This window comes from Nycticebus coucang, chromosome 23, assembly GCF_027406575.1.
Source record: "Nycticebus coucang isolate mNycCou1 chromosome 23, mNycCou1.pri, whole genome shotgun sequence".
In the NCBI taxonomy this organism is placed as follows: domain Eukaryota; kingdom Metazoa; phylum Chordata; class Mammalia; order Primates; family Lorisidae; genus Nycticebus; species Nycticebus coucang.
In genome coordinates, this window is record NC_069802.1 from 7,551,090 (window position 1) to 7,564,417 (window position 13,328).

At 34.9% G+C, this 13,328-nt stretch overlaps 1 protein-coding gene across 5 annotated transcripts in view; it reads left to right on the forward strand.

Annotated features, from left to right (window-relative positions):
* The window catches only part of GABRA2 (gamma-aminobutyric acid type A receptor subunit alpha2), a 168,646-nt gene extending 156,148 nt beyond the window's left edge, over positions 1-12,498 (forward strand). For 3 of the 5 annotated variants that reach the window (XM_053578073.1, XM_053578069.1, XM_053578072.1), the window contains one exon: positions 5,412-6,484. In XM_053578073.1, coding sequence (XP_053434048.1) covers positions 5,412-5,708 — 297 coding nt within the window. In that variant the 3' untranslated portion in view covers positions 5,709-6,484. Of the gene's footprint in view, positions 1-5,411; positions 6,485-6,528; positions 7,052-7,475 lie in introns of those variants that run through there. The other 2 variants (XM_053578071.1, XM_053578070.1) reach the window with 2 other exon arrangements.
* Positions 12,499-13,328: the final 830 nt, after the last annotated feature.

A 13,328-nucleotide genomic window follows, 5' to 3' on the forward strand; every position in this document is an offset into this window, starting at 1 on the left:
CTGTGCCTTCAAGGATCTTACGATTAAGTGAAAGAAAAAAGAGAGAAGTGAAGAAAATACAAACGTGTCATTACAGAGGCAAGCATGAGGGTGCTGTGCAGGGGTTGGGGTGGGGAAGAGTTACTAAATGCAGACCGTGGGAGGTGGTGTCTCAATAGTTGTGACTCAGAGCTGAGTCAGTGTTGGCCTGGAGAGAGAAAGAAGATAAAAAATGTATCTGACTTGGAACCAGTGTGGGGTTAATTAACACTTCCTGGCTGGATTGTGGCAGCATTTACAGGTTAGAGCGTACAAAGGATTTCAGAGTCAGGCCAGAGGTGTGAGCACATGGAAGCATTTCTTGATGTTTGATGTTTTTATTACCTGTGGGACATGCCGGTGGGTGGGTCTACGGAACGTGGTGGTTGAGAATTCTGGAGACAACAGTGTCAGTCATCCATGGGCAGATGTCAAAAGCCATAAGGGCTGCTTAAAATTAATAGAAAATATCAGTGTCGCTTTGCCTTCAGTTCCTTTATTCTCTTTCCAGTTGATTCCATTCCCAGCTTTTAACATTCCTTTTTTACTTTTTACTCCAGAAACCTTTACTCCAGTCTGTACGTGTGTATATTTTGGGCTCTACTTGGCCTTATTCTTCAAATGCTACACAGTGGCCTAATTGCCGTAAGGAAGAAATGCAATGTTCAATTAGACTGTAGGAGATTAAGTAGAAAGAATTATCAGAACTTTTCTAGTTCTCAAAAGAAGCAGAAATTGTATAGGAATATGAGCATTAAAAATAGATTTCTTCATAGCACTGAGTACTGTTTTAAACAGTTAATGTAACAATAGGTTTTATTGAGCTATTTCTCTTCAAGGGTCTGAAAGAGTTACACTAAATAAAATCAGTGTGAAAGGGTCTCTATCACCTGGTCCAAATATTCAGCCTTCTGAGGGTCTGGCTTGATCCATGACAGGCAGGATATACAAAGAGGTCACAGTTACAAAATTTATGTCAACAGAGTTCTTTTTAAAAGAAGCTGGTACTGAGCAGGACAAGGCAACATTTTCCAGTGATGGTTTAGAGTGAAGATACTCGTTGGTATGACCACTGACAAATCTGTTTTATAAAGAACATTAATGTATTATGTGAACTTAATCTGTAGACTCAATTTTAAAATATCATAGAATTGTTAAACGTGAACTCAACAGTATTCTCTGCACACATGATTTTAATTTTAAGGGGAACATTTTACTGTGGTTATTACTTTCTGATGAATTGAGGGGAGTTATTTTCTCCTTTAAAGCAAGACTTTGTAACAGAGTCTCATCCAGAAAAGCTTGTTGTGCTGTAGGTAGGGATTGAGATGATTTAGCACTGCAGGGATGCAGACCCTGTTTTTGATGAATTGGTAAGAAATTACAGATGCAAGCCTCTGAGTTCTTGAATCAAAATAGAACTTATGGCTATTGTAATTTGCTTACTACTGGTCCTGAAAATGATGAAGTTTCCTAATTCCAAGGGAGCATTTTGAAGTCAAAACTATTGTCTCGTTGGGGCCAGGCACTCTCAGCACTTGGGAGCCCAAGGCAGATAGATTGCCTAAACTCATGAGTTCGAGACCAGCCTGAGACAGAGTGAGACCTCATCTCTAAAAATAGCTTGACATTGCAGTGGGCGCCTGCAGTCCCATCTACTTGGGAGGCTGAGACAAGAGAATCGCTTAAGCCCAAGAGTTTGATGTTGCAGTGAGCTATGACGCTGGGCACTCTACCCAAGGTGACATGGTGAGATTCTGTCTCAAAAAAACAAACAAACAAAAAAACTATTCCCCCTATGAAGACTACAGTATATTCAGAGGACATACTTTAGTTTAAACAATGAAAAGACAATAAGATAAATTTTGTTCTTTATAAACTAAGTCAATAAAACAGACATACATCAAAATTATTTTAATGCTGCTTTTTATAATGTCCACAGTGTTGGGGTGAAACAAAAAATGCCAGCATAGCACACATGTAGAGCTGGTGTGTGGCTGGTCCTCATGGCTGCACCCCTCCTGGTTATTTGGTTCATTCGGATCAGCTTGTTCCGATTGGTCTGTTCTGATTAGTTGATTCCTCAGCTCTGAAATTTTTTTTTGTAGAGACAGAGTCTCACTTTATGGCCCTCGGTAGAGTGCTGTGGCCTCACACAGCTCACAGCAACCTCCAACTCCTGGGTTTAAGTGATTCTCCTGCCTCAGCCTCCCGAGTAGCTGGGACTACAGGCGCCCGCCGCAACGCCCGGCTATTTTTTGGTTGCAGTTTGGCCGGGGCCGGGTTTGAACCCGTCACCCTCAGTATATGGGGCTGGCGCCTTACCGACTGAGCCACAGGCGCCGCCCAAAGCTCTGAAATTTGTTAAACATTTTGTACCTGTATGGCCTGTGCATACGCTGTGTGTGCAATTGAAGGGTATTCAAGTGGGGGGCAAGAAGATGTTGGTGAGAACTAGTACAAAGTTTCTATCTGTAGACTCCTATTGCACAAAGACATTTACATTTCATGTTTCTTTGTTCCACATGGCTAAATCTTAAATCATAATTCCTGATCCAACTTAAATGTCCCACTTTTCACAGAAACTGTCCTTGAGTATTTCCATACAGTGCTTATGTCTTCATCTTCCAAAACACCATGAATTATGTATGGTACACGTCTCACACACCAGAAATTAGTGTCTAGCTCGTACTAGCTATGATGGTCACTCTGCTCTGTTAGGAGAATGTATGTTTCTTGTCCTAATGTCGACTGTAGATTAGTTCATTTGTTTATCACAACAGGTTAATATGGCTTGGGTGTTCTTATGTCCCTTTTATCAAGAAACTAAAGCTGGGAGATGTTAAGAAATCTTCCTAAGGCCAGGATTCTTTATAAGTACATTTATTTCTTAAGAGGGTGCCCAGACTGAAGTTCAATGGCATGATCAGCTCACTGTAAGCTTGAACTTCGGGGACTCAAGCGATTCTCCTGTCCCCAGCCTCCTGAGTAGCTGGGACTACAGGCATGGCCCATGTGACCACGTCCAGCTAATATCATTATTTTTTTATTTGGGAAAAGGGTCTCACTGTATTGCCTGGGCTGATCTTGAACTTCTGGCTTCAAGAGGTCTCCCACCTTGTTCTTCAACTGATCACAGGAACTCAGCCAGTAAGGACAATTTGATATCATGTCATAAAATATTTATATTTGGTTGAAATAGTAATATAAACACAAAATGTTATATATATTATGAGTTAAAACGTCCTTTCTGAAGATTGTCCTCATGATATAAACCTCAACAGAAGTATTTTGAGAAATGATACTCCCAAGTTTTAAACAACTTCCTTAGACAAAAAGTCACAAAGCATGATGTTTAGATGTAGAAGTTTAAAAAGCCAGACACATCTAAGTTTATATGCTTTTTCAGCCATTTAGTAGACTAGAGAGACCCTGGTCAAGTCAAAAAACTCCTTTAACTTTCATTCCTAAGCCTGCATTGTGGCGTTAATAATGGGGCTTCCTTAGCATGCACTGGTGAGGCTTGTCAGGGAGGGCGCCCTTGGGTTAACGCTCAGCCTGACACATCCTAGTGCTCAAAAGGTGTTAGCTGTCAGTTCCTGAACAGTTATCCCCGTGCAGACTGTCCTCCTTTTATAACATGGGAATTATATGCATCATTACAGTTGGAGAGTTGTTTGATAGCTTTTATCAAGTTAAAAATAGTCATCTCTCATCGCTCTTTACTTTATACTCAAGTGAAAGTGCTAAGAATACCTTGTCAGCCAGGGAAACAGGAGAGAGAGTAACCCATGAGAATGAAGTAGGGGCAGCCCAGCCCTTTTCAGAACCCCCTGGGGTTTCAGGGGTCCTTTCTTACATTGTTTGAACATTTTGAGAATTCTTAGTTAAAGTAACTGATATGCCAAATTCTGTTCTTGGCTGATTTGTCCTCTAAATCTGTTGCTTGACATTACTCCCTGTTTTGGATAGTGCACTGCTGGCTCAATTTTCTTTGTATTTAGACCACTACCAACATACTGATTTCAGCATAGAAATGTAGGTAAGCACTGTGGTCTATCTTCTGGTTTCAGGGCATCAGCTATGGGTTGTGCCCGCCTTGTGGAAGGCTTCATGCTGAGTCATAAAGGGGAGGAGCAAAACAGATACAGCACGACGCTGTTGAATGAGAAAGGAAGATGGCACGTAATAGCCATTGAAATAAAATGTGTGCATTTTGAAAAATGCCATGATGAAAACAAATGCGGGCGCTATGAAAGAGTGTTCGCAGGGAGAAAGTTTGCTTGATAGTCAGGAAAGGCCTTTCTGAGGAAATGACATTTAAACTATGGTCATGATATGAAAGGGAATTGGTCCTGTGAAAGAATGGGGTGGGAAGAAGGCACTGCAGGCCCGCTAGGCTGCAGTGGGAGACTGCCAGTGCCAAAAGCCTGGCTCCAAAGCAAAGACGTATTTTGAAAACTGAAGTTATTTCAGTGGGACCAGTGTGTAATGACCTGGGGAAAGAGCCATGGTAAGAAATGTTTTTATCCAAGTTCCATAAAGTAGTGTTTAAGAGATTTAAGCAGAAGAGTACCGTGATCCAATTTATGTCTTAAAAAAGATCCCTGCAGCTCTGGTGTATTTAATAATTGGAAGAGATTAAGTTAAGCTGAATGAGTGCAGAGGAGTAGTGCTTGGTCCGGGCAGGAGATAATGGTGACCCACGTGAGAATTTGTGATACCTGAACTGGAGATTATAAAGTAAAGCAGTTTGGAAAAGAGCTAGGCAAAAATACAAGAGTTTGTATTTCATTCTTTTTCTGTGTCTAAATATTTGTTACATTGCCTTTTGCAGAAGGTCGTGGTTACTCTCACCCTTTAGTAAAGCATTACTGCATAATTTTGACATCAGATGGGAAGGAATTCTGTTACCAAGCTAGAATGTTAAGATTATTTGTTGCAGATGCCCTTTTCTCTTATTAAAATAGTTCTAAATTCTTTTTATTTATTTTTTTATTATTAAATCATAGCTGTGTACATTGATGCTAAAATAGTTCTAAATTCTTATTCGCTCGTTCATACATTCAGTAAATTCTGAGTGACTCATCAGAGTAAAAAAAAAAGTTGCATTGTTTATTAAAGTTGTAGTTTTATTATTTCCATGTAAACAACAAAAAAATTATTCTCCAAGAAAATACCATTGATTTTACACTGTGGGGGTTCCTCAACCAAATGGTTTTAAGATTTAATAAATACCTTTATTTATTTTCCTAAATTCTGTTTTTCTTTTTGGTTCTGATGGATAAGGTTGTGTAACAGGATACATTTCATCAGGATTTGAACTGGCTTGGAAAGTGTTAAGTAATTGGTTCAACCCACACTCTGTTTGTTCTTGTGTATTTTTTCAATAGAAAAAAGAGAAAGCCTCTGTCATGATACAGAACAATGCTTATGCAGTCGCTGTTGCAAATTATGCCCCCAATCTTTCAAAAGATCCAGTTCTCTCCACCATCTCCAAGAGTGCGACCACGCCAGAACCCAACAAGAAGCCGGAAAACAAGCCAGCGGAAGCCAAGAAAACCTTCAACAGTGTCAGCAAAATTGACAGAATGTCTAGGATAGTTTTCCCAGTTTTGTTTGGTACATTTAATTTAGTTTACTGGGCTACATATTTAAACAGGGAACCTGTATTAGGGGTCAGTCCTTAAATCTAGGTACAGATTATCTTTGGGATGTATAGCAACATTAAATTTGGTTTGTTTTGCTATGTACGGTCTGACTAATAACTGCTAATTTGTGAACCCACATGTACAGGATGTATATAACGATATAGCTTACCAGTAGACCTTTAATGGAGACACGCATTTGCTAACTCATGAAACTACAGGCAGAAAGCACTTCATGCCAAAAGAGCCATTGCCTTTTTAAAAGATCTACCATAGAACCCAGTTTAAAGGGGATTGAAGATGACCTGGAACCTAATTTAAAGTGGAGTTGAGATGACCTAATTTTTTTTCCTGTCCTTCAAATAGCAATGACAATTGGGATCCTGACACCCATTATGGACCCTTTTGGTTAGGTCCAAAATAGGAGTACTTGCTATTGCTGCCTAATGATGATGGAAGGTGACATTGTCACTGATTGATGAATTCTTCTAGATGGCAGAACGCCCTGTCTGCAACATCAGTTCCCTTCATGAGCACTCAGAATCTCTGCTAGTGTAATTGGAAGCTTGGCACACATAAGAAGAAAGACAGGAGATTTGAAATCGGCTTTTAATTGCTCTGTGTAGTGTCTGTAGCCATGTACATATTACAGCATAACAACCTCAGATAATTACGAGTCACCCCGACAGGATGTTAATTACGCCTACAACTTCATAACTGTTGGAATGTCATGTCCATTACATTTTTAGTGTCAGAGTTTTTTTGAATGTAATAATTGAAATCCTACAATTTATTTCAATCATTGGAAAATACCTTAAGTTTTAAAAACAAAAAAGACAAGAAATTGTCTTACTCTTTCCAGGTTATGTGTCGTACTGAAGTTGATCGGCTACATTTTCTTGGTGCTGGAGACTGAGAAATGCGTCCAATTTGGCTTCTGTGGAGCAACACTCACATTGGATTAGAAAATTGTGCCAAAAACTCCCAGCGATGAGAATTCATAGGTGTCCCAGATTATAAACGAGCACTGAAATGATTCTCTTCTCTCCTGTTTACTGCAAATTCTGCCTTAAGGCTTCTTTTCATCAGGACTCAGAAGCCACTAATTATAAAGGAAAGGGCAGTTCACTGGCACATTTTTCTGTCTTGAAATCAGCTCTTTCAGATCAGAATTAATGTAAATCTGCCTTTGTAAATTGCAACTTTAAATTTCACTGACTCAAATTTACAACAGCTTTGTATACCCGAAGAGGTTTTGGTAAGTGTTGAACATTTTTAAACTGCAGCTTTAAAAAAAAAATCACTGATAGATTGTAGATGATTCCACGTGCATGCACACACACACACGAATTGTGGATGATTCCATGTGCACGCACACACACACACCTAAATCAGGAACCACAATTATTAATTTTATATAATTACTAGTTATTAATGGATACAACTTATTTTTCTTTTAATATTGAAAAGTACTCTTTATGCCCCCGAAATATACTAATAAAATTTAACAATTGTGTATCATGCCTAGATTCAGAGTTTTTGGCAAACCTAAAATACTTTTGATTGATGTGTACATTAGCAGTTATTAGTTGGCTTTTACTAATAAATGCACCTTTACGATGGTGTTTTTGTAGAAACATTAAGTAGTCAAATAATGATATTTCTTGCAGTTTTGTACAGTATTTGAGTATAGTGCACAAATAGGTATGTTCATAAAATCAATAAAAGGAATATCTTATGGAAACAAGCAAAATCTAAGCAAAATTGCCATTCCTTTGCCTCATTTATTTTTCATTTTCTTTGTTTTAGTGTGATTCTATTATGTGCTTCGCATGATTGTGTAATACCAAGGTCACAAATGCATCTTATTAACAGAATTCGCAATGAAGAAAGCCTTGACATTAAAATTCCCTCACAAAAGGTAATCCATAATTCTTAATAAAATGAAATAAAATTGTGATATGAGCCAAGAAACGTATTTCTTTAATTCCCTTGCAATAACATTTTTCTTTGTCATCTAAATAATTTTAAAATGTACACTATATTAACACACTGAAATAGGAGGTATGCCACTTTTTTTAAATGTAGCATAGCTCTTCTGTGTAGTTTGGGAAGTGTGCAATTGTATGAAAAAAGGATGCAATTCTTAGAGGCAAGCAATCAAATGTTTTGCCTAGAATGCATTATTAGACACTTACAGAATATTTTCCTATGAGGCCTGCATTGCCCCCATAATGTCTGACTATAAATTACAAATTTGTACATATATACATATGTAAAAATAGTTGTAAATAACAGCTTCTGTATAACAGAAAAGGCTCACCTGTACTTTGGGCAAAGGGCTGCAATTATATTTATGGCACCAGATTTATTAACATTTATGGAAGATTAACTAGAAAACTTGTTTTCATGTTCATATTTTTAATTTCAATTCTTGTTTGAACTAGTGACATTCTGACCTTTAGATTTTCCCAATGATGTGGATCAGAATCCTCTGTTACTTTTCTGACTTTAAAAATTAAAATCCTTTTTACAATTGTCTTATTCTTTTGAAATTTAAATAAGTCAAAAAAAGATTTTGCTCTTGTGGAGAGAGTGAGGAAAAAGGATTTTTTTTCCATGGAAAAAGGATTTTTAAATTATAGAGGCAAAGTCTTACAATTCTTCTCCCTTCCATTAACCAGTTTAAAATCAAAATGAAAATGAAATTAATTCATCACAGTAAGGATAACATTTTATAAACTATCATTGGTCTTTTTTGCCCATAAAATTACACCTGTTTTCTGCAGTTGCACAATGACATAAAGAGTTATGGTATGTACAAAATGTAAATACATGTACATATATAATCTCATTATTGTATAGCTACTATTCTGATTCGCTATTCATTAAAAAATATTTTCCCTCCTGCTATGTGCCATGCCCTGAAGTTGGTATTAATTATCATTCATCTCACATCCACTGAATTTAGTTGAAAATTAAAGTACATCTCATTCATATAAGGACATAAAAGAATATCTGAAACATGTTAATTTCATACTGAGAGCTGATACCACAGTGGCCCAAGCTGGTGGCTGTTTTGTTCTTTTCTGCTATTCATGTTCCTAATGGTTTGATTATAAAAATGGAACAAATACAACCATTTAAGACCTTTTAAAGACGTCAATGATTTTTCAAGTGCCAATCTTAATGTTTAGAAATCTTTTCAGGGATTTCTCTATTTCAAATTTATCTCAGGTTTGGGTAAGTGATCCCTTAAGCCATGTTTATAAGTGTTTTTAATAGTTCATAGTTTATTTTAGAAATAACACATAGGCTATTATTTTACCCATATTTTTTCTTTGGCAAATATATTTTGGTAAATATATTTGGTATATACAAATACGCAATATATATGTATGTACCAAATATACACCTCTATATACATTTCCGTGGCACTTTTTGTAATCCTAGCTGAGAGAACTAGACTCTGTCATGATATCCTCATGAATTCTGGGAGAGAACCAAAGCCCTGTAGAGACTGTACTTGGACATGCCCTGTCCTCATTCCAGTGGCAGAAAAAGGAAGTAGCTCGACTCACCGACACTGACAGTTCTTCAGCATCTGTTAAGAATTTGTTTCGTATCTTCCATACTTTATACCCTCAGACACAGGTCTGTGAAACATAAAAATATTTTTTGCTTAATTTGAAAATTTGGGGTCATATTGATAGGTTTTCTAAATAAGGTATTTCTTTTATTAGCCCCTGGAACTCCTACATCCATCTGCATATTTTTGAAGCAATTTACAATCTCTTTCCATATGGAAAGATTTAAAATGTCAAGGAAACCACTAACTGACTCCTTGCTGCTCTGTAATGCCATTTATTTTCCTTTTAATTGAAGTCCCATGGGCACTGTGTGTTTCCCTTTTGTAAATCTAAATTTAAACTGGGGAATGGTGTCGTTATTTTTGACACCTGCATGCTTTGGGAACATGGAGACTGTACCAAAACCACCTGTAATGGTGTGGTTTGGGCAAGACAAATTATATTTTTCTCTCTTGAATTTATGCTTTGACAATGAAAGTCAGTATTTAAGAATTCTTTAATATCCATAATTTTGCTATTAAAATTTATATTAAAGATATTAATATTTTCATTAGTATTTAAGAGCTCATATTTTCATCAAATTCAAAGAGAAAAACAGGGACAGAAGTATCAAAGAGAAGAACCCACAGGAAAAGTGAGGCTACTGCTTATTAAACACGGTGAAATATTTTCCCTTTTTAACTCCTAAGGAAGTGAATAAATTATAAATACCTATGTATATACACAAATATTTAATACCTCATGATTCTATCATAGTGAGGATCATAACTAAATTACTGAAATAGAGAAATTTCATGTAAAAGGCATTTGAAAATGTATTGATCAATAAATTATTCAAAATCTAATTATTAAGAGAATTATATATCATTAATTTTTTGTTAAAATTCTTAAATATCGGTATATATAGATCACCATGTTTTCTGTCTTGTTTAGTTGAAATATTATATTTTTTTGTTTACATAATGACTTTTATTATATAGGTAATTATATACCCCATCTCAAACCATTTAATATATAACATTAGATTATATTATCAGTAGGGGAAAATAATTAACTGCTTCATATTACAGTAATATTTCCAAAGAATCTTTCACAAAGTCTTAGCTTTGTGTATGTGTGTGTGAGTATAATTTCCAGGTAATGAAAGAACATTTTGAGAAATTCAGGTAAATTTATGAAATCCAAACAATTTATTAATGGAGGCAATCACAAATCACAAATGTAGCTCTAGTAACTAGCAAGTAACTTAGTCAATGGCATAGGTTTCTAAATTAATCCATAACAAACTTGTTAATTAGAATTAGACTTGATCTAACACATGATTAGAAATATTCTTTCTATATTGGTATAACTGTAAACACGTTTCTGATGTGTTACTGGTTGTTTTTTTGAGATACTAAGTTAAAAATTATCTTGTAATTCTACTTTAGACTAGAAGTCTTCAAAATTCCACATGTGTCAATGGAGGCTCTTTTAAAAGCTAAGTATTTGGTTGATTGTTGGCAAGTATCAAATTATCATTACTGGTTAGTTTTATATCTAACCTTTTAAATTGAAACTATCCTGAATATATCCTTCTGGAGCACTCATCATATTATAGTCAATGTTCTAAGCCCTTCCCATATATTACCTCATTTAATCTGCACAACAACCGTAATCACTGTGTGATTCTTGAAGTCTGGAAGTCTAGAATTTCTATATATTGTGGTACACTAACACCCAAGCTAACATATATTTTAGGAAAAGTATAACTTAGGATAAAAGCTGTATTTTTGTTGCTATAGTTCAAATTTATATTTATACCTTACTTTTTGAAAACATCTATCCATGAGGAAAGTCTCTATCTGCTTTCCACACCAGAAAACCAAACACTAACTAATGAACACACACTAACCAAGAAAACTGTACTATGTAGTAACTGAGTATCCATTTTTGTGACATTACTTGTTCACTAACTTTAGTTACAATTTAGTGTCTGGGAATACATTGCATTTTTTCGTTTTTGGTTCATAAATAATGATCCTGTATTTTAAAAAATGATTAAAGTTGATGAAGTACACAAATGTAATCACTACTTTCTTCTTTTTTTTTCTTATTTTCCCAGTTTTGTTAGTGGTTGGAGAAATTTTTATTTGCCATATTGTTGGTATCATAACATTCAATCCATTAAACTTCAAGAGTTATATATTGAGTTCATCAACACTTTATTGTAAATGACTATTTACAGAAAGGAGACTAAATTAGTTCCATTAATTAATTTATTAATGCCATTGTTTGGATTGAAAGTGTTGAATTGGCTTAGTTGATGTGGAAATTTCAGTTTTTCATGCTTCTTTTTAAAGACTTTACCATAGCATACTGCCAAAATGTAAGCCTGTATTACTTAATAGATATGAGTACCCCAACAAAGTTTATCTAAAAAAGAAAAACTGGTACTACAAAAGCAGAACAAAGGCATTATATGCAGACCTACTTTAGAAAGAACAGGTTATAGATTTGTCCAGAATTTATTTTTATAGATTCAACATAGTAGTTGAAGCAGTCACTTGAGCTTTAAATTTAGCATAATGTGTAAAGAAGTTTAATGTATGATTAAAAAGACATACGTGAAACCAAAGTATTGAGCCACAATTTTCAAGAAGTAAACTTTCCATCCTTGAATAAGTTCTCGATTGTGTTTTGATCTTTGTGTGCTTGATTTTGAGTTTCTTGGTATCCTATTGATTTCCAAGATTTTCCTGAGCAGATACAAATCAGGTTTGGTGTGCTTTAAGTGGAGGAATATAACCTTTGTTGAGATGCTTCCACTGGAGATGATGTGCATGGAAACTTTACAAAGCTTCGTGCTTGTTGCTAAATTAGAAAATAAAGAAAGCAAAAAGGAATGAACTATATCCCCTCATTACAAATTAATACTAAAATCACATGCACAGAAGATATAGAATGAAAGTCCAATAGTAAACTTTGGATATTCACATGATGTGAAATTTGAAATTTTCTGGGTGACAATCTACTCATATGGTAGATTTTCTGGTTTAAGAAAATAATTAAAGAACTAATAATATTTGTAATTTGTGACCTTGTTGTAATTGGGAAAAGCCACTAGTTTTCACATATGTAAGACAGTTTGACCTATATTGAATGTGTCACTATGCTTGCTGTTTTAAAAATTTCTAATTAATACCATGCAAATTAATGCTAAACATTACCTTTTTGTACTTATTAAAATTAATTTAAATATATTTCATCTGAAAATTGTGTTTTTTTTGTACTTTAATCGTAACATCTTTGCTTATAAAAATTGAATTTAGTATGAATGTGGCTTTTTATATTGGGATGTAACATGATATTTTGTAATAGTTTTAAATTGTTAGTTTCTTAAACTTATTTTTAAAACAAAAAGTGATGGGGTGACAGAAAAGTATAAACTTACCCTGAAATTTTTCATAAATTGCTAATATTGATGTCTTCAACACTGTAAGAAAGAGGTGCTATGGAAAATAAAAGTTCACCCAGAAAATTGGCTACCTTCTAGTATAAAAAGTGTCACCTTTTTATTAAATAAAATAAGATTTTCCTTTCTTTAGTTAGACTTTATTTATTCAGTCTGTAAACCCACAAATCTTATAGTTTCTCATTGAACCTCTTTTCTTAATTGAATGGAATATTATTTGAAAGAATTCCCCTTTTGATTATTGCTATTGTGGCTAATATTGCTGAGATATAATGTTTTTAATGCCAAAAAGGCATGAAAACAAAGAAACTTTTATCAACATGGTTTCTCATACAATATTTCTCAAACATAGCCACATTTTAAAATCAACTGAAAAGTTTAAAAAAATAATTGGGTCAATCAGATTATTTAGTGAGAAGAGGTTATGAGAATTTTTCAGAAACTACCCAAATAGTTTTACCGTGCAGCTGTATTTATATATGTTTTTATTTCATAAACCTTCATAGGCTGTTATTAATCTCTGTTTCTTTTTTGATCTTAGCCAAAAGGCCGAGAAGCGATCTGTTTCTTTTCTGGAGACCTCTAACTAGTCTATGACTTTTAGTGGAGTCATACATT